At 44.9% G+C, this 22,381-nt stretch overlaps 1 protein-coding gene across 1 annotated transcript in view; it reads right to left on the bottom strand.

Annotated features, from left to right (window-relative positions):
* LOC120936885 overlaps positions 1-22,381 on the bottom strand; it is a 218,120-nt gene that overhangs the window by 107,399 nt on the left and 88,340 nt on the right. The window contains exons 29-34 of the mRNA XM_040349651.1: positions 10,609-10,758; positions 7,677-7,796; positions 7,327-7,532; positions 3,943-4,021; positions 1,580-1,753; positions 1,348-1,449 (exon numbers count right to left, since the gene is read on the bottom strand). Coding sequence (XP_040205585.1) covers positions 1,348-1,449; positions 1,580-1,753; positions 3,943-4,021; positions 7,327-7,532; positions 7,677-7,796; positions 10,609-10,758 — 831 coding nt within the window. The remainder of the gene's footprint in view (positions 1-1,347; positions 1,450-1,579; positions 1,754-3,942; positions 4,022-7,326; positions 7,533-7,676; positions 7,797-10,608; positions 10,759-22,381) is intronic.

The following is a 22,381-nucleotide window of genomic DNA, read 5'->3' as shown; positions in this document are numbered from 1 at the left end:
TCCTTTACCTTAGTGCAGTCCTCCTTCACTTCACCCCTTCACTTACGTCATCCTTCGATTTTGCTTTTAAATGTCCTTATTTCTTCTGAGAAATGCTCACTTCCTGTTCTTCTGTCTGTAACTCACCACCGTAATGTGAGGCTTTCTTACTGGTGTGCAAAAAGCCTCTTGAGAGGGGAGGGGCGAGCAGAATTGTCAGGACGCCCACTAACACACAGCTCCTTTCTCTATCTGCAAAGTAGAGAGTGTCCTGACTTGCCTGCTCGCCCCCTCCCCTCTCAAGAGGCTTTCTGCACACCAGGAAGAAAGCCTCGCATTACGGTGGTGAGTTACAGACAGAAGAACAGGAAGTGAGCATTTCTCAGAAGAAATAAGGACATTTAAAAGCAAAATCGAAGGATGAGGTAAGTGAAGGAGAACTGCACTAAGGTAAAGGAAGCTATTTAGGGAAAAAACATTTTTCCTTTACAACCCCTTTAAATTAGCCTCTGTTCTGGCTGTGGTTGTGCTTGATAGGATTTCTCACTGTTGCCTGTAGGTGGTGTTACTACCTCAGGCCAATGTTGGAACACATGCAAGCCATAGTGCATTGGGTATCTTTCCCCGGGAAGGGGTACCTAAGGGGCAGACGCCATTGTTCAGGGTCCTTCGCCTCGTGGTACTCCTGGCGCGAGGTTTGTGTGTGTGATTTCACCCCCTGGACCACGTTGGCCCGAGGCTGCATCTCTGTCAGGTAGACCCAGTTACGCTGACTGGGGCCTACGATTCTAAAAGGGGATCCCATGCTGTCCATCTGTCCATCTGAATGCAGAGGAAGCTGCTTAATGAAGGAAACCGGGGGAGGATCTGCCCTGGAGGAGACAAGCAAAAAGCTAATGTCTCAGGATAGGCCTGGTGACCTTATTAAGGAGGGATCCACAACTTTAATCGCCCTGCAGTTCGCCGGATCGGCTTAAAGGCTCTTTTACTGTACGGCTGGAAGTTCGGGGGTTGAAATCCTGTGGCAGAGGATTCCTGACTATCCATTTTGTTCTCAATCAGTCTGTGGCAGAGACTGTTATCGCATTGGTTCGTGCATCATTCCGGCTGCTAGGCCAGGTGAGAGGGGTCTATCCGGGTGAGCAATACCCACTCAAAAGGGAGTGGTGCATGACTGTTGGAGCTTTAGAAGTTTCCCCCAGTGATCTGTACCGCGTACCTGAACCTTCCTCTTCTCCTCCTACCTTCTACTTTCTTCACAAGTTACTTCTCCAAGACAACATAGATTGAGGTAACGTGCAAAGCCCGAAATCTAAACCAGCAGCTCCTACGGGGGTAGTGCTACATGTGAAACACTGAAGCACTCACATAGCAATCCATAGTGATATATATCTTGTTCCGAACTGTCTGAGGGGATGGTTGTGCCATTTGGTCTCATGAAATCATCACTCTGGTCATTATTCCAGGTACCTATGAAATATTATGTTAGTAAACAAGAATTAATAGTGCACAAGAAATGTATAAAGTAGGATATAATGGGAACCTGTGAGTGCTGGGTCCATGGCATGGTCAGCACTCTCAGTATAAGATAGATACATACCTAGCAATCCTTTCGTTTTCCCAAGAAACTGGTCTGGAAGACTGGAGACAGCACTAAACATCCCAGAATACTCAGACACTGACACAGACAAAATCCCTTCAAAGGTTGCAGTGATGGAGTCATTTTTAAGTAAAAAGACGTTTGGGGTGTTGCCATTAATCTCAGCATCCATGTCTACAAATCAGAAAAACATACACAGGTTGTTACATTTACATAGCACACAACAGGGTCAAGTCACTAAAAGCATTAAATATTGGTGGTATTATAAGCTGCACACATTATTTTCTCAGTTATACACAGAGAGTTTTTTTTTTTTTAATTTACTAAAACTTTTATGTATTGACAGTCAGATTTTCTCAGAATAGATCTATCTTCTGACTTGCAGGAACTAGAAGATCTGTTTGGTGTCTTATATTGATTTAGGGTAAATAATCTAATGTAAGATAAAATACTACATAACAAAAGAAGGCTTTTGGGGCCAGATTCACGTACACTAGCGGCGGCGTAACGTATCCCGTTTACGTTACACCGCCGCAAGTTTTCAGCGTAAGTGCCTGATTCACAAAGCACTTACCTGTAAACTTGCGGCGGTGTATCGTAAACACGTCCGGCGCAAGCCCGCCCAATTCAAAAGGGGTGTGTACCATTTAAATTAGGCGCGCTCCCGCGCCGGACGTACTGCGCATGCTCCGTTAGGAAATTCCCGCCGTGCTTTGCGCGAAGTGACGTCATTTTTTTGAACGGCGACGTGCGTAACGTACTTTCGTATTCCCGGACGTCTTACACAAAAAAAAATTAGAAATTCGAAGCGGGAACGACGGCCATACTCTAACATGGCTCGTGTAAAGTTAAGGCATGTAAAAAGAGGCTTAACTTTGCGACGGGAAAAAATTACTAGCGACGACGTAACGAACGCGAAAACCGCCGTGGATCGCCGTAAATGCTCATTAGCATACCCGACGTAGGAAAACGACGCAAACTCCACCCAGCGGCGGCCAAAGTATTGCATCCTAAGATCCGACGGTGTAAGTCAATTACACCTGTCGGATCTTAGGGCTATCTATGCGGAACTGATTCTATGAATCAGCCGCATAGATACGACAAGAGATACGATGGTGTATCAGGAGATACGCCGTCGTATCTCTTCTGTGAATCTGGCCCTTAGTGCTTAAATAGCATTTTTATTTTGTAACCACTTCAGATCCACACTATAGCCGAAAGACGGCTACAGCGTGGACCTGAATTGCCGGGAGGGCTTCCCTGGACGTCCTCCCGTGCTCGAGCGGCCTGTGCGCCCCCTGCAGGGCGTGTGTGGCGCACTCTGTGATCAGCGAGTCAATGAGACTTGGCTGATCACAGACCTGACAGTGCCTACCAGTGACCATCAGTTCCACCTATCAGTGCTCACAGTGCCACCCATCAGTGCCCACAGTGCCACCCATCAGAGCCCACAGTGCCACCTATCAGTGTCACCTACCAGTGCCGCCCATCAGTGTCCACTACAAGTGCTCATCAGTGTCACCTACCAGTGCCTATCAGTGTCATCTACAACTGCCCATCAGTGCCACCTATCAGTGCCATCAGTGCTGCCATCAGTACCACCCATCAGTGCCCCGATCAGTGCCACCCATCAGTGCCACCTTATCTGTGCCCATCAGTGACACCTTATCTGTGCCCATCAGTGTCGCTTTATCTGTCCCCATCAGTGCCACCTTATCTGTGCCTATCAGTGCCGCCTTATCTGTGTGTATCAGTGCCCACCAGTGCAGCCTATCAGTGCCGCCTCATCAGTGCATATCAACGAAGGAGAAAAATGTCAATTTCTAAATTTTCCAGCAGTGATTAAATACCATCATAAGAAAGCTCTATTTGTGTGAAAAAAATTTATAAAAATTGTCATTCAAATTGCGTCAGAGCTGAAAGCTGAAAATTGGTCTGGGCAGGAGGGGGGTTTAAGTGCCCAGTAAGGAAGTGGTTAAACATGACCATGACCATGTGATATAATGATATCAATAAAAAGTATGAGGTTTTCTCACAAACTGGTATCTCTGTTTACCCAGGTGCAACCAGGCAGGTGACATAGGAAACAAATATTTGCTTGGTGTAAAGAAACCAAAAAGTATCAAATACATTTGCCTGACTATAAATCCTTCAGTAGGTAAAACAACTTCATATATTGCTTACTGTTTTTGTAATTATTTTACCTTCCAAAGCTTTTTTGTTACAAATTTAACTAACCTCTGAAATCATAATGGCATGATAATTTTCTATAGTCCTCGACTCCTCATGTAAACTTTATGGACTGTATAATGAACTGTCACTTTTTTAATTTCCAATGTACCAAGGGATATTTATGTACCTACCTTCTGAGTAAGTGAAGGACACATGTTGACCATTTATAAGGGTAGATATACTGCCATTACTTTCAAGATACCACTCTACCTGTAAAAAAAGCAGAGAAATTATATTACATTTTAGATATAACATGCTTCTATGACTGTTTTTTCACCTTTTTTGCACTATGGATCCTGTGAAGTGGATCTCCAAATTCTATTGGCGGGTGGCATTGTCCATCTTCCTTGGTAGGTGGGTGGGACTCGCACTGTCTTCCTGCCCCCTTGAGCTGGTGATTGGCTGGCGGGGCAGTGTGAGATGTTGTGCCTTTGCAGCGGTTGTTATGATGGAAGGGGCGTGACACTGGGACCGCGGCGCGGTCTGCTGTCTAAGACACGGTGTGTCCTCTTTAGAGCAGTGGCGCCAATTGCTTAATCTGCCCACCTGTAAACATCAATTGGCTATGCATGCCATGAAATGGGATCCGCCCCCTCATCCTATATAGATTCCCTTATGTTGTTAGGGAGGTGGGAGTCCTTTGATGCTGACATAGGGGACGATCGTTATGGGACCCCTTTCTTTACCATCCTGCGCCACATGTTTTATAACATACTCCAGCTTACTTGTGGCTAGTGCACCGAATCCTGTATCAGGAGTTCTGCGTGAGTGTTTGATTTTTGGGTCAATTACATATAATCCCAGTCTGGGATACCTTTATTATGTATGCTAAAGAGGGTGGGTATTTTCACTGATACTGCCAGTAATTACAGGCAATATAAATAAATAGGGGTGTAGTTTGTATTCTATAGGGAACCCACATTAAACTATCCTTTTGCCCTATTTTACACATTGTTAGATGTGTCTGTATGGGGTTGTTTCATATTGATTACCATGATCTCCATATGATATACCCTTTTACAGTTTTCTTACAACAAACACTTTCATCTCCTACTGCAGTAGGATTGATGAGCATTTACACTACGAAGAGCTATTGCTCTTATGGTTTTGTCTGTGGTATATGTTTATATATTCTTGTTTTCTTCAATTTTTAACCTGTACAAATAAATATCTTTGATACTTTTTTTACTCCATCGGTACCGTTATCGTCCTTCAATCTTGTAGTTTTTTAATTTTTTTGTTCTCCTAAAAGTCTCTTTAACCATTTGAATTTATTCAGTACAGACGCACCATGCATATATATATATATATATATATATATATATATATATATATATATATATATATATATATATATATATATATTTATTTATTTATTTATTTTTATTTTTTTCAATGCATGAAGTCCAAAGGGCAACACAATTTTGTTCACAATAAGGAATCAATTACTAAAACACATGTAGTACCCTCTAGTTTGCTAGAAGTTGTATGGCTAGGATTTTTGATAGAGTAGGTAAATTTCCAGGCTTGGCTGGCAGCCAAGCCTGGATGTGTTTTAGGCTGGGTTCACACTACTACACTACTTTCATCCTAATTTGCTCTGCTACATTGGTCCTACATTTATCCTACATTGGTCCTACATCCATCCTACTTTCATGAACAGGATACTACTTTGGTCCGACTTCAATGATATTCAATGGGCCTGAAGTAGGATCAATGTAGGACCAAAAGTAGTACAGGGAGCATTTTCAAAGTCGGACCGACTTGTGTAGGACGCTACAAGACGCTCTCATAGGGAAACATTGAACACAGAGCAAAGTAGGATGAAAGTAGTGTAGTAGTGTGAACCCAGCCTTAATCTGAGTTGGGAGTAATGCTGGCCATACACTATACGAAAAATCGTCCTAACCCATTTTTCGAAAAAGAAGCATTCGGCAGGTGAGCGCAAATAATAGTGCCATCATGTAATGACCGATAAATCGTTCAGTGGACATAAATAAAAGAAATTTTTTTTTTTTTTTTTTTTTTTTTTTACATATTCCTGTGCAGAAAGTTTGGACGGGAAACACATTGACCTTTTAATTTATCGTTCCAACGATAATCGATTTTGTGCTCATTAACTGTTCGAAAAACAAACGAACTGTCTAAACAACGAATTTCAGGCCGATTTTTCGTATAGTGTATGGCCAGCAAAATTTAGAGCAGAGCTGGTGACTCACAGGCAGCATCACCAACACCTCCCACGTCTTTCCAGAATGTTCTGGTGTCTTCTGAAAAGGAAGGAGGAGAGGAGGGGTGGAAGCTAGAGATGGAGTACTAGGCTGCCGTGGCCTCTGAGGGAGCTACCTAGTTTGGTGTGACCTTGGGCCGAGCTCAGATGCAGATAGGACTCTCTAATTACACACAGAGGTGTCCTGGACAGGTGGCACAGGAGCAAGGAGAGGACAGCAGGAGAGTACTGCCAGGCAAAGTCTCCAGGGAGAAACTACAAGTCACAGTCAAGAGGGCTGGTGAGTGTCACACAGTCGGGGGATCTGGGAGAGTGCTGTCTGAGATGGGTGCAGAGCCAGAGGAGTGGACTGGGGTATCACGGGCAAGGGAGAGAGAGGCAGGTGCAGCCCGGAGGGCAGGCAGGGCCTGAAGATGTGCTACTGGGCTCAGTGGCCACGTGGACAGGAGGCACTAGGACTACCTATCTTTTTGGCTACACCACAGGGGCCCGCGGTCTCTGCCTGCAAAGGACATTTGCTAAGCCCTGGCTGAGTCAGTGTCAGGCCTGCAATCAGTGTTAGCTGGTCCTGAGAGCTGATCAAGTGATGTGCAGGAGGAGTAAGGAGAGATACTCTGCAAGCAAGTATGTGATGGAGCTGAAGTGAGGATATGTATATACAAGGGTGTATATAGTTGTGTCCCAAGCAATTTTACCTCAATGAAGTGGGTATGCCATACTTCCCTTACCCCATCCAAGTTCAAATTCCCCCAATAAATATAAAACAAAAACAAAGTTCAAGGCCTGGTTTTTCAACTGTGAATGGAAGTGAACTGTGTGCCTGGTTGTGCAGGGTAAGAGACGGACCACAATACTCAGCAGCCCCTATAAGGGTACCACTACACACACACACACACACACACACACACACACACATACTAAAATACATAAAAATGTAATTCATACAGAGGCTGAATCGCTAGAGAAGCTGAGAATCTTCCTCCAATAAAATTGTGTAAACATGCAAGTGAATATTTACATAAAGATTCTCAACTCTTTTAGTAAATCAGCACTAATGCATATGCTCTTTTGGCTTCATTCAGTACAGAGTGCAAACAGGAACCTAATACATATAATTAATTTTTTTGTTGTTGGAAAAGTTAGTATATCTTTAACAAAGTATACACTTCTAGCACAGTATTATTAGTATTTGTATTGTTCTTGATTTGCTGCTTTTGAGCATCACAAAGCCATATCTATTATTTATTTAAGCTGAAATGTGAATTTTCATTTGAATGGAACTTACTGTAACACTGTCACTACTGGAGGTGTAGTTTACAGCAAATGCTGCGAAGTTGGTAGCCTGTGCAGTGCCAGTCCGCACTGTACGTCCTTGTAGAATGAAGGTGATATTTTCAGCTGATGCATCAAGAAGTGTGAAATCTCCAAGTCCATTGAAAGTGTAGCTAAGACCATCTAGGGTTGTGATATGAGGATCTCCAAACATCCATCCTGTAAAATGTAAAATAGCTAGCGTGAGTATGTACTTCTAGAAACATTTTTGTTTTAAAAAAAAATAAGGCAAGTCTATATTATAGTGTAGATATATATTCGTTTTTTATTGATTATAGAAAGAAGGAACAGTAAATAGTTTACCAGGGACTAAAGGTCTGTAATTACGGCAGTTGATTGGGAATCTCTTCTGCATGTACATAGAGCAAAACTGGGGATCATCCACTCCATTGCAGCATGTGTCAAAAGCATCCAGTTCAGGGTCTAAGGAGAAAAGTGTGCTAAACATGAAAACTGACTTTCCAAGGACTTTAGAATCTTTAAACTTTTTAAACATATGTTCGTGAATGTGACCAGCATCATGCTGATAAGATATCAAAATTTCTCATTTCATTTTGTTTGTATTATTGCAAAACATTTTGCACTTGCAGCTCAGTTTGCAGAGCTATATGTACAACTGTATATCTACAAAATCAGACTAAATTATTGACACTCAGGTATTTTTAATGGATGGCTTAAGGCAGGGTACCTATACTAAACAACCAAAAATAAAGGTTGCATAAAGTAGAGTGTCAATAATTTAGGCTAGTCTTGTGGAATTATAGGTAAAGTTAACTAGAAACTAGACAGCAAATTGGAAATTGAATAGGTTGATATTCTGCCCATTGAAATACAAATGAACTCACATATGCCTTTATTGGCTAATTAGCTCATGGCACATGTATAATCTGCCAGCCATAATTGCTTATTACAAATACTAGTCTGCTTCATGCCAAACTGATAATCAGAGTTCATTCAATAGACATGTTCATACAATGGACATTGAATGAAAGGGGACCTTGCACTAACAAACAAGGTCCATTTAATATCTCATGGTTCCTCCCTCATAGGAAATTAGGGACAAGGTCTGGTGTCACCCCAACATCACCTCCATCCCCAATTCAATACTTATATCTAACCTATGTTGTTTTTGAGTTGGCCCTGTTCCCTCTTGCTGCTCCCTGTCGGTGGCGGTTCCCGTCATCCAGCTTGGGAGCTGTGATATGTGTCAAGGGGGGTCTCACAGATCTCCTGCTGTTTCCTCCTGCCCTTGTGGTCAGGCGGGGCCACCCACATATCGATGTCATGTTTTCCACTCCCATTGGGTGGCGTCAAATCTGGCATCGACACACCAGGGCTGTCTGGAACATCTCGAATAATGGGGGATACTGCGCATTCGCGGCCCCAGCGGCGACGAGTGTTTCCAGCGCTCGCAAGCCTCTATGTTCATACATGACGTTGGGGGCAGAGCATTTGGTCCTTCCCCCTCTTTGTGCATGGCAGCTGTTCTTATTCACATCATGACTATGCACATGCCAGCTGTGGGAAGGTCTCACGTTATACTCAGGTAATTTATGTTGCTTTTTAGCGTAGTTGATACTTCAGCACATTTGTTTGCTTTTTCCTTCAACCCTCACTTTATCTCATTTACAGTGCACTTTACACATTACTTGCCAATACTTTCTTCATACTCTGTTATGAATACATTTTTATTGTCCTTTCAGTTCCCCAGTCCATACCAGCACTTACTTCATGCTGGTCCTTGTATATTTACATGCATATTAACTACTACAGGAAGGACACCTGCATTTGCAGGGTCCTTCTGACATACATATATAGGCCCAGATTCACAAAGCACTTACGCCGGCGTAAGTGCCAATATGCACTGGCGTATGTGTGCGGCAGACCCGCGAACCAACATGCGCCTAAAAACAGGCTACACCCCACGACGTAGCTTGCACACGCCGGCATAGGGTGGGCGCACATATGGGCTGGACGCATGGGACCGCTCCCATTGATTAGCCATTCAAACATGCAAATGAGGGAATTACGCTGATTCACGAACGTGCGTGTGCCCGGCGCATGCTACGCGATATGCGCGTAAGTTGTACGTCCGGCGTAAAGTTATTCCCCATAAATGAGGTGCAAACCGGCAACAGACATGCACTGGTCTGCACCAGGGAACACAAGCCGGCGCATTGTGCGTTGGACGTGTGTCTGGCTGGGAGTACATTATGTTCACGGTGTACGCGGTGATCCGACGTAGCTTAGGCAGTTGTGCCGGCGTGGTTGTGAGCAGGCGCAGGGGGGTGCTGTGTATGCGTCCACGTCACGGCGCATGCGCAGTTCGTGATACGTACATGTCTGGCGCTTGGCTCATCATTTGCATGGGATCACGCCCACTTCCACCTACGGCGGCGTGCGCCTTCGAAGCCTACGCCACTCTGGCGCAGCGTTGGGAGCACTGGCTTGCTGAATGCAATGCTTGCCTCTCTGCGCTACGTTGGCGTAGCGTACGGTGTGTGCTCTACGGCGGCGTAATGTGCGCCTTGCTTTCTGTGAATCTGGGCCATACTCTTTTACTATTTTTTGCATTTAATTATCATGGATAATGTGATACCTCTAGGGACACTTGCACCCATTATTAAAGGGCCCAGAGGTCCCCAGGGCCCCAGATGGCAACCCCCCTTTTTTTTAAAAAAAAAAAAAAAATTTTATTTCTTTTTTTCTCTTTATTAAAGGGCCCAGGGGTCCCCAGGGCCCCGGATGGCTACCCCCCTTTTTTTTATATATATTTTTCTTTATTTCTTCTTTTTTTGTAAAGGGCTCCCCCCGCTTCTCAATTCGCAGGCGGCAGCACCCCCCCCCCCCCCTGGTTCTCTGCTCCAGGAGGGCCCATGCCTGAAGCTGTGTAAGGGGCCCCATAATCCCTGATGGCGGCCCTGCCTAGAGTTACACTTTAAAGTAATACCTCAAAAAGTTCAGTAACAAATATGAGTATTTTCTTTATGAATCTGTAAATAATCACTGTTTCTTTCTTTAGCATAGACTCTGGAGTCTATGGAATTCAGATACTAAAGGAGTGTTTCATTTTCTTACTTAAAAAAGGTAAGCTGTGTTCAGTTTGAATATCCACTCGTGTCTTTCAGAATTTAAAAAATATATATATTTAAATGACTGAAGGAATTACATCATCGCTTTGCTTAGAGAACTTTTGCTTTAACTTTAGTAAATGAACCACAGTATTTTCACTTACCAGACATAGAAGACATAGAAGATGCAGAGATCCAAGCCTTTTCTTGAAACCCTTCTAGGAACTGATTTTTTCGGTAGTACACGCACCTTATACCAGCATTAAATCGATTGGGAGATGTGCTGCGGAGCAAGCTGATTGTGCTGCTCCCACCTATAAGTCCCAGATACAAGATAACAACATTAGAAATACTCAAAAAGTAGTCATAGTGCCTAAATTACAATTCTGCAACTAAAAATCCATTTTGACATAAACAGACAAATTTATTTCATTCAGTAAAGAGTACAAGGAGCATAGTGCTATTTTTTACAGTGATCGTAAAGCCTCTTTTTTTATATAAAAAAAATAACAAACAAGTTATACTTGTGTAGCACTACCCCCGGAGGAGCTGCTGGTTTGTTCCGAATTCTCCGAATTCCTAGGGGTGTATGGTGCATATAGCAGAAGTAAAGGAATGTGTTTTTGGTGTGCTCTTTATTACCCACAATAAAAACAATAAAACTTGTGGTGAAGAAGGTAGAGTTGAAAGAAGAAGAAGAAGGAGAATAGCAAATTCTGGCGTAGCAATAGGGAAACAGTCCTGCTCCCATGTGTAACACTTCTTGTACCACTCCTGGTTGAGTGGGAATAGCGTACCTGGACAGGCCTCTCTCACTGAACCTTTGTAGATAAGTCTCTGCCACAGACCCTCCTGGAATGGATTCAGTGAGAAACCTCTGCCACAGGCCCTCCTGATTGTGGTTACAGAGATGAACCTCCTTGGTGGAATTACACCTGTATCTCCTTCAAATTGCTTTCAGGTACCGACTGACAGGTGACCAGCCTCCCAGTGTCCGGATACCTCGATCCCTGGTGGATTGTCGAGACCCTATTGGATCGCCAGCCTGTCATTGGCTCTCCTCAGATGGACTCCCCACCGAACAGCTATGCCGCTTGGGATCTTCAGGATTGGGAACCCAGTCGACCACTGGGCTCCCTGCCACAGCTCAAATGTTCCGGACCAACATGGTCCCGGAACCAGGAACTCTGCGTGGCACGCACGCCCCGGGCCGGTAGGCCACAACGCTGGGGCGCCGTGGTGCAGACACCCTAAAGGTGGATGCCGCACTTAAAGAAGAACCCAGAACTCATGGTGTCTGCCCCATAAATACCCTCCCCCAGCATGCACAGCGAGGCTCAACCCTCCTGATTTGCTGCTGGGGAAGAGCACCCAAACCTTGACTCCACTGCTGCCACCTACTGCCCTGGGGTGGGAAGAACACCCCAGCACAACAGCATGAGCCGACAGCACAGGCAAGCTGAGACAGAGACACAATTTGAACATATCAACCAGATCAGAGTTTAACTACACTCTGATCTCCTTCTAAATTTAAATAGCACCAGTACTTTGAAGTAAACAGGCGCTACACACTCCTCCCACCTGAATAGAAACTGTCCTCAGTGTCCCAACAAAAGGTATTCAATAGTGATGTCGCAAACCTAAAATTTTCGGTTCGTGAACGGCGAACGCAAACTTCCGCAAATGTTCACGAACGGGCGAACTGCCATAGACTTCAATGGGCAGGTGAATTTTAAAACCCACAGGGACTCTTTCTGGCCACAATAGTGATGGGAAAGTTGTTTCAAGGGGACTAACACCTAGACTGTGGCATGCCGGAGGGGGATCCATGGCAAAACTCCCATGGAAAATTACGTAGTTGTCGCAGAGTCCGTTTTTAATCCATAAAGGGCATAAATCACCTAATATTCATAAATTGTTTGGAATAACGTGCTTTAAAACATCAGGTATGATGTTGTATCGATCAGGTAGTGTAAGGGTTAGGGTTAGGGTTACAGATAGGGTTAGGGTTAGGGTTACAGACAGGGTTAGGGTTAGGGTAACAGATAGGGTTAGGGTTACAGATATGGTTAGGTTTAGGGTTACAGACAGGGTTACGTTTAGGATTACAGACAGGGTTAGGGTTACAGATAGGGTTAGGGTTACAGTCTGTAACCCTAACCCTAACCCTGTCTGTAACCCTAACCCTATCTGTAACCCTAACCCTATATGTAACCCTAACCCTAACCCTATCTGTAACCATAACCCTATCTGTAACCCAAACCCTAACCCTATCTGTAACCCTAACCCTATCTGTAACCCTAACCCTGTCTGTAATAGGGTTAGGGTTCACAGTGACAGACCAAACTCTGGCAGACCAAACTCCCCGTTTAACGCACCGTAAACACCTGCAAACAGTCCATTTGCACAACCGCAAACTCTCCATTTACACAAGGTTGGATACCAAGCTAGCCATGTCCCGTTCCATGTCCTCACTGACATCAATGAACGTTTTGGAGATTGCAGGCAATGGGTGTTTTTCAAAGCCTATGGTCATGCTGAGGTAGTTCAGTGACAGTTAAGTGACCCAGAAAACAATGATTCTGCAGTGTGGGCCCATTGTTGGCCTAGTAGGCTTTAATGATCACCTTAGATGATCACAAAGAAAATTTATGTTTTTCTATGCAAAATTATCCAGCCGATCGCTTTTGGTCTGTTCACCATGAAGCAACGACCTTATCATTTGGGGTGTGCCAACATTGCCATTGCCAACACACTCATAGAGGTGGTCGCTTCATTGTTATACGAAAGCCCCTTCACCACAACAAGGTAACGATCACGAAGGGGAATTGACACATGTATGTGCCTTTTTTTTTGTTTTTGTTTTTCCAGCCACAGTGCAGCACCAGAGGCCAGAAAAATTAGGCATGTACACATGCCTGAAAAAGTAGGTATTGTTGCAGCTGCTGCTGTAGCAGCGGCCAGAAAAATTTATGTTTTCCAGGCAGATAGTGCACTAAAACATTGCGGTTTGAACCCTATTTGGTGGCGGATAAGTCACACAAGTCATCCAGCATGCAGAGATAAAATACAGCAGCGTGTGGACCATTTGTAGCCCAAGGAAGTTCATCTCATCAGGCCTTTAGTCAAATGTATCGCCCACTGTCAGTCCCTTCGGGATCCATGCCTCATTCATCTTAATAAAGGTGAGGCAATATAGACTTTTTTGACCTAGGCGACTTCTCTTCTCAGTGACAATACCTCCTGCTGCACTGAAGGTCCTTTCTGAAAGGACACTTGAAGCGGGGCAGGCCAGAAGTTCTATTGCAAATTGGGATAGCTCAGGCCACAGGTAAAGCCTGCACACCCAGTAGTCAAGGGGTTCATCGCTCCTCAGAGTGTCGATATCTGCAGTTAAGGCAAGGTAGTCTGCTACCTGTCGGTGGAGTCGTTCTCTGAGGGTGGACCCCGAAGGGCTGTGGCAATGCGTAGGACTGAAAAAGCTCTGCATGTGCTCCATCAACAACACGTCTGTAAAGTGTCCTGTCCTTGCTGGCGTGGTCATGGCAGGAGGAGGAATACTTTCACCTCTTCCACTGCACTCTAAAAAATAATGTCTTGGCTCAACAAAAAAAAATAACGCAACAGTTTGCATCAAGCTTTTTAAGTTATGACAATGTCAGGTAAAATTAAGTGGAAGCAACAACCTACATTGTGTTGAGGTAATTAGCTTTTCTGCTAGATATAAATGCATTTTTATTTACCATCCACTTAATTACTGGCATTATAAACACATGTTTTTAAGTTGAGTAGTCAACAATATTAAGTTGCTCCAATTAGTTTTTCCAGTTTCTACAATCATTTTTTTAAGTCACATGTACTTAATTTCTACAATTATGAGCACACTTTCTTTAGGTTAATAAACAGCTAAACTCAAGTTGGTCCAAAGTTATTTTCTCTATTAGTGTTTAGCTTTGTTTTTGTACTAGCTTTCACAAATTAATTCATTCAACAACACAATTGTTAAACAATTAGACCCCTTTCACACTGGAGTGGTTTGAAGGCGCTATTGCGCTTAAAATAGCGCCTGCAAACCGACCCTAAACTGTGTCTCCAGTGACCCTAAAGCTTTGTCTCCAGTGTGAAAGCCCAAGGGCTTTTACACTGGAGCGGTGCGCTAGCAGGACGGGAAAAAAGTCCTGCCAGCCACATCTTGTGGTGTTTATACCGCTCCTCCCCATTAATTTTTAATGGGACAGCACCGCTGAAAAAACGCCTCCGCAGAGCCGCCTTGCAGTGTTTTTTAACCACTTCTCGGCCGCTAGCGGGGTAAAACCGCCCTGCTAGCGGCCGAATACCGGTGCAAAAAATAGCGGCACTTTACCGCGGACGCACTTACCGCCCCAGTGTGAAAGGGGCCTTAAGTTTATTACACAAAACAGTTGAGTTTTTTAACATAAATAGTAAAGTTAACAAAAATAGAAAATAAGTTTCAAACATAAAGATTTGTACCATGTATAATATATCCTAATATATCTAAAACCACAGTGCCAAATATAAACTTAGGACCGTCTCACACCGGAAATTGCACAGGAATGCACTGTATGTTCACATGCGATTCACATGCAGTTCTGTGTAGTGCGATTTCAGCTCATTCATTTTGGATGGGCTGAATTTGCACTGCACTAAAAGTAGTGAGCCAGATTCGCGTAGAAGTGCGGCGGCGTAACGTATCGTAGATAGGTTACACCGCTGCAAGTTTTCATCGCAAGTGCCTGATTCACAAAGCACTTGCAATGAAAACCTACGCCGGCGGCCTCCGGCGTAAGCCCGCGTAATTCAAAGGGGCGTGTGCCATTTAAATTAGGCGCGCTCCCGCGCCGGACCTACTGTGCATGCTCCCTTTTGAATTTCCCGCCGTGCTTTGCGTGAAGTGACGTCATTTTTTCGATCGGCGACGTGCGTAGCGTACTTCCGTATTCCCGGACGTCTTATGCAAACGACGTGAATTTTTTAATTTCGACGTGGGAACGACGGCCATACTTTATACAGCACATACGTGTGCTGTGTAAAGTTAAGGCACCAAAAACGACGACTAACTTTACGACAGGAAACTAGACTAGCGGCGACGTAGCGAATGCGAAAAACCGCTGTGGATCGCCGTAACTCCTAATACGACGCAAACTCCCCCCAGCGGCGGCCGCGGTATTGCATCCTAAGATCCGACAGTGTAAAACAATTACACCTGTCGGATCTTAGGGCTATCTATGCGTAACTGATTCTATGAATCAGCCGCATAGATACTCTGAGAGATACGGCGGAGTATCTGAGATACTCCGTCGTATCTCCTTTGTGAATCTGGGCCAGTGTATCTACAATTGGAAACTCATTGCAACCGGATCACATGGTACTTCTGTACCACGTGACCCAGTGCAAGCAAACACACTGCATTTGTGATCTGCATTTGGGGTGTCATTAGCTTAAAATTGACACTCACTGCAGAACACAGCTGCAGTGCATTTTAAACATGGTGTGGGAAATTCTCATGGATACACCGCTCCTACAGCACCCCTGCCCATTGAAATTATTGGGCAGCACAACCGGCAGCGGCACTTTGCCGGCGGTTTTTACCCTGTTTTGCCCGCTAGTGGTTGTTAAAAACACCCCGCTAGCGGGCGAATAGCACCGCTAAAAATAGCGGCGCTTTACTACTGACGGCGCCTCAGTGTGAAAGCGGCCTTAGGGCAAGTAGGAAGAGGGAAGAGGGAGCTGATAAGGGGGAAAGAGCATCCAAAAAAAAGAAAAAAATGAAGAAAAACAGACAAATAGGAATACAAACAATAGTGGCCATAGGTTGGAGGGGAGAGAGGAAAACAGTCCCTCCGTCTCCAAGGAAAGAAGACAATAAAAAATCAGACTATTGGGGTTTATTTACTAAAGGCAAATCTGAAAGATCTGAAATTAGGGGACGCTCTGCTGATTTTATCATCCAATCATGTGCAAGCGAAAATGCTGTTTTTATTTTCCTTGCATGTCCCCCTCAGATCTACAGTGACTGCACTTCCAAGTGCACCTTCAGTGCAAAGTGGATTTGCCTTTAGTAAATATTTTAAACAAACCATGAAGTCTTGAATATAGTTTGCCATAGAAGCTAAAATCTATAATACACTGACTCCCCTGGCACAAAAACAAAAAAAAAACTTTTTCAAGCTTAGCAGATTTTACAAATGGCGCACTATCAATGCTACCCACTGACATGAGGCAATGATGTTCACAAGGCTAAAAACAACCAGCACTATATTAGGACAAAGTTTGTTAGTTGGTGTTGCCTTTTAACACCTAGTTCTCGAGCTATAGGCTATAAGGGATTACAAACAGTAATAGTTCCAAATTTCTTTGTAAAGCAAATTATTTTCACCTTTAAAAATGTCTTTCATATTTCTGTGCAGCAGCAGGTCTTCCTTCCAACATGTCTCAGCTTTTTCTGCATTATGTGGGGGAGGAGACTTGCAATAACTCAAGATATAACAAAATTGAGTTACCAAGTCTATTTTATTAAGTTACCACAACTTAAATTTCCTTTTACATCAATGAATGCAGAAATGGGACTGTACACAACACACAAAATTAGGTTGCTGTAATTTCCAACATTATAATATCAACAGAACTTATTAAAATAGGTTTTCAACGTAAAAAGTTTATTTAAAACAATAAATTTGAATTTTTACTTTGGAAATATGCATTTAATTAAGTGGTGGTAACAGGTCTCTCGAATTACTTTTTAGAGTGTGTTAGATTCCCGTTGTGCTGTGACATCACCCTTGTATGCTGTGTAAAGCATACTTTTTAATTATTTTTTTGGAACTGCTGCATCCTTTCCGACTTCGGGTAATTTGGTAACATTTCAGGCACTTTCTGCTTATACCGGGGGTCTAGTAGCGTGGCCACCCAGGTCGTTCTCCTTCAGCCTTTTTATACGAGGGTCCCTCAACAGGCACAACAGCATGAAAGACCCCATTTGCACAAGGTTGGATGCCGAGCTACTCATGTCCCGTTCCTCGTCCTCACTGATCTCACTGAAGGTCTGTTCTTCCTCCCAGCCACGTACAACACCACGGGTACCAGATAGGTGACAACAAGCACCCTGGGATGCCTGCTGTGGTTGGTCTTCCTCCTCCTCAAAGCCACATTCCTCCTCTGACTCCTCTTCCTCACACTCCTCTTCCAGCGTTTCTGCAGGTCCAGCAAGTGATGCTGAGAAGGCTGTTTCTGGTGGTGATGGTGACCACAACTCTTCCTCTTCCTCTTCACGCTCATCTACGGCCTGATCCAGCACTCTTCGCAGGGCACGTTCCAGGAAGAAAACAAATGGAATGATGCCGCTGATGCTGCCTTCAGTGCGATCTGACTAGGTTTGTCACCTCCACAAAAGGACGCATGAGCCTACAGGCATTGCGCATGAGCGTCCAGTAACGTGGCAAAAAAATTCCCAGCTGCGCAGAGGCTGTCCTAGCACCCTGGTCATACAAATACTCGTTGACGTTTTTTTCTTGTTGGAGCAGGTGGTCGAACATTAGGAGTGTTGAATTCCAACGTGTCGGGCTGTCGCAAATCAAGCGCCTCACTGGCATGTTGTTTCGCTGCTGGATATCTGAAAAGTGCGCCATGGCCGTGTAGGAACGCCTGAAATGGCCACACACCTTCCTGGCCTGCTTGAGAACGTCCTGTAAGTCTGGGTACTTATGCAAAAAGCGTTGTACAATCAGATTCATCACATGTGCCATGCACGGGACATGTGTCAACTTGCCCAAATTCAATGTCGCCAACAAATTGCTTCCGTTGTCACACACCACTTTGCCGATCTCCAGTTGGTGCAGAGTCAGCCACTGATCCACCTGTGCGTTCAGGAGTGCTGGTCCGGTGTGACTTTCTGCTTTCAGGCAAGTCAACCCCAAGACGGCGTGACACTGTCGTATCCGTGATGTGGAATAGCCCCTGGGAAGCTGGGGGGGTGCAGTTGATGTGGAGCAAGACGCAGAAGAGGACTCAGCCGAGGAGGTTATCGAAGAGGATGGAGTAGGAGGAGTAGAGGAGGTGGCAGCAGACCTGCCTGCAAGTCGTGGCGGTGTCACCAACTCCTCTGCAGAGCCACGCATTACATGCTTGGCAGCCGTCAGCAGGTTTACCCAATGCGCAGTGTAGGTGATATACCTGCCCTGACCGTGCTTTGCAGACCAGGTATCAGTGGTTAGATGGACCCTTGCCCCAACACTGTGTGCCAGGGATGCCATGACTTCCTTTTGCACAATAGAGTACAGGTTGGGGATTGCCTTTTGTGAAAATAAATTTCGGCCGGGTACCTTCCACTGCGGTGTCCCAATAGCTACAAATTTTTTGAAGGCCTCAGACTCCACCAGCTTGTATGGTAAAAGCTGGCGGGCTAAGAGTTCCGACAAGCCAGTTGTCAGACGCCGGGCAAGGGGGTGACTCTGTGACATTGGCTTCTTATGCTCAAACATGTCCTTGACAGACACCTGACTGTGGGCAGATGAGCAGGAACTGCTCAAGGTGAGAGATGGAGTGGCGGATGGTTGAGAGGGGGCAAGGAGGACAACAGTGGTTGATGTGACTGAAGATGCTGCACCAGGAGGAGGATGGTGGCTTTGAGCTTGTGTGCTGCTTGTACTCGTCATCATATGTTGATCCCATAGTCGTTTGTGATGTGCGATCATGTGCCTTCGCAAAGCAGTTGTACCTAGGTGGGTTTTGGATTTCCCACGACTCAGTTTCTTTTGGCACAGGTTGCAAATGGCATCACTGGGCCAGATTCAGGTACCGCTGCGCACTTCTTACGGAGGCGCAGCGTCCCGTTTTTGCCCTGCGCCCCCGCAAATTATCTGTGCTACGCTTCATTCACGAAGCAGTAGCTGCGTAATTTGCGTGGGCGCTCCTCAAAAATGCCCGGCGTAAGGGCGCGTAATTTAAATGATCCCGTAGGGGGCGTGGATCATTTAAATTAGGCGCGTTCCCACGCCGAACGTAGTGCGCATGCTCCGTCGGGAAACTTTCCCGACGTGCATTGCGGCAAATGACGTCTCAAGGACGTCATTTGCTTCAAAGTGAACGTAAATGGCGTCCAGCGCCATTCACGATTCACTTACGCAAACAACGTAAAATTTTAACTTCGCTACGCGGGAACGACGGGTATACATAGCATTGGCTGCCCCTGCTAATAGTAGGAGCAGCCTTACGCGAAACCCGACGAACGGAAACAACGTAAACTGCATACGCAGGGCTCGCGTAGGGTAGTGAATCGGCGTTAGTATGCAATTTGCATACTATACGCTGACCACTACGGGAACGCCCCCTAGCGGCCATCGTAAGAATGCAGCCTACGATATGACTGGCATAAGAACCTTTTGCTAGTCATATCTTAGGCTGCAGTCGGCGTAACGAGGTTCCTGAATCAGGAGCATTCGAAACGCCGGCGCAAGTAAGCAATTGCGCTGCGTAACTATGGTTACGCAGACGCAATTGCTTTTTGAATCTGGGCCACTGTTATCAGAGGCAGACACACAAAAAAAATGCCACACTGCTGAGCTTTGCAATGACAGCATTCTGGTGGTGGCAACAGCATGCGTTGATTGGCGTGCTGTCTGGCTGACCCCGGGTGCCGATACATGCTGTCTGACTGTGCCACTAGCTCCTTGCCAGACCTCCCCCTGCTTCCAACTTGTCTCCTCCTCCTCTCTGTCTCCCCATCTGAACTTTCCCCCTGTTCTTCTTCTCTTCGAACGGGCACCCACGTGACATCACCAGACACATATTCATCATCAACCGCTTCACTTGTATCTGACAACTCAGCAAAGGAAGCAGCAGTGGGTGCATCATCATCATTACACCATACTCCCATGTGTGTAATGCTGCCTGACTGAGTCATATCCCTTTTATCTACATCCTCTGGCAATAATTGTTGCGTATCACTTATTTCTTCCAACTGATGTGTAAATAACTCCTCTGACAGATCAAGTGAAGCAGCTGTGATGCTAGTGTTGGTGGTGGCGGCAGGCGGGCAAGTGGTAACTTGAGAGGTGCCCGAAGCTGAGTGGGAGGAGGATGGTGCGTCAAGGTTTCGAGCGGAAGCTGTAGAAGATTGGGTGTCCTGTGTTAGCCAGTCAACTATGTCCTCAGAACTTTTCGAGTTCAGGGTACGTGGCCTCTGAACACTGGGCATTATTCTAGGGCCAAAGGGAATCACAGCACCATGACCACGATGGCCCCTGCGAGGTGGCCTGCCTCTGCCTGTCATTTTTTTTTATATTAGTTTAGTTGTACTAGATGTGGCACTGGCAGGCAGGTGGGCAGAGTTTACCCTGTGAGGCAAAGACACCCTGGCAGACAAAAGACTACTATTTAGTATTGCAGTGAATTTTGTTTTTAGATCTTATCAACTGTGCCAACACAATATAGATGAGATGTGGCACTGACAGGCATGTGGGTAGAGTTTACCCTGTGAGGCAAAGACACCCTGGCCGACAAAAGACTACTATTGAGTATTGCAGTGAATTTTGTTTTTAGATCTTATCAACTGTGCCAACACAATATAGATGAGATGTGGCACTGGCAGGCAGGTGGGCAGAGTTTACCCTGTGAGGCAAAACCACCCTGGCAGACAAAAGACTACTATTTAGTATTGCAGTGAATTTTGTTTTTAGATCTTATCAACGGTGCCAGCACAATATAGATGAAATGTGGCACTGGCAGGCAGGTGGGCAGAGTTTACCCTGTGAGGCAAAGACACCCTGGCAGACAAAATACTACTATTTCAGTGAATTTTGTTTTTAGATCTTATCAACTGTGCCAACACAATATAGATGAGATGTGGCACTGGCAGGCAGGTGGGCAGAGTTTACCCTGTGAGCCTGGGCCCCTTACATTACACAGCACCCCACAGCTATGGGCCCCTTTACATAGCACCCTGCACCACTGGACCCCTTTATATTACACAGCACCCTGCACCTCTAATCTCACTAAACTATACAGTGTATAAATATATGTACAACTCCTGGTGATGTATATATATCCTCTACACACTGTAACATTAACTGACTAGCCTGCCTGCTCTATCTAACTCCAAAAAATCTCTCTCTCTCTCTCTCTCTCTCTCTCTCTCTCTCTCGCAACACTGTCCCTCCTCCTACTTAGAATGCAAGTTCAGAATGAATCTAAAATGGATGCTGCCCGAGAGGTATGGGTATGCTGCTGATTGGCTGAATGTGTCTGCTGACTGTGAGGTATAGGGTCAACGTTTGCTCAATGTTAATTAATAGGAGGCGGATCGAACATCGCATATGTTCGCCCGCGGTGGCAAACGCTAACAAGCGAAAATCGCCGCAAACTATTCGCCGGCGAACAGTTCTGTACATCTCTAGTATTCAAGCCTGAATACCTGACCTGAATCTGCTTTACAATAGAGAGAAGAGATAGAAAGATAGAAAAATAAAACAATATAAAACATTATTTGTACAATCCTTACAGTATCAATTTAAAACAACAAGACATTCCTAACTATCTATCCTGCCCCATTCTCCGACAGTTTTGATAGTAGATCACGACCTGTAAAATATAAAATGGAAGAACATACATACAAATATACATTACTATACAATTGAAGTCACTAAGGGTGAAACTGAAGCTGCACCTTCCCCAGTAGAAGGTGAAACCTCCTGTTCCTCCAAAAGAGAGACATCAAAAAAAAACTAAGTGCTGAGAATTTCTCAAAAAAGCAAGGCTCAGGAGAAATATATTTACAAGTTAGTCTTTGCGGTGGTAGAAGTTGCAGAACACTGCCCCTAGCGGTCAGTGCACTGGTACTACCATCATAAGGCAGTCCACGCTCAAATTAGAGCAACCATGAGAAAAAGAGAAATAAAAAAAAACTTTTCCTCTTCTTTTTAT

Source organism: Rana temporaria, chromosome 4 (genome assembly GCF_905171775.1).
Source record: "Rana temporaria chromosome 4, aRanTem1.1, whole genome shotgun sequence".
In the NCBI taxonomy this organism is placed as follows: Eukaryota; Metazoa; Chordata; class Amphibia; order Anura; family Ranidae; genus Rana; species Rana temporaria.
Note: the sequence above shows the minus strand (reverse complement) of the source record. Positions and strands in the feature narration are given on the sequence as shown.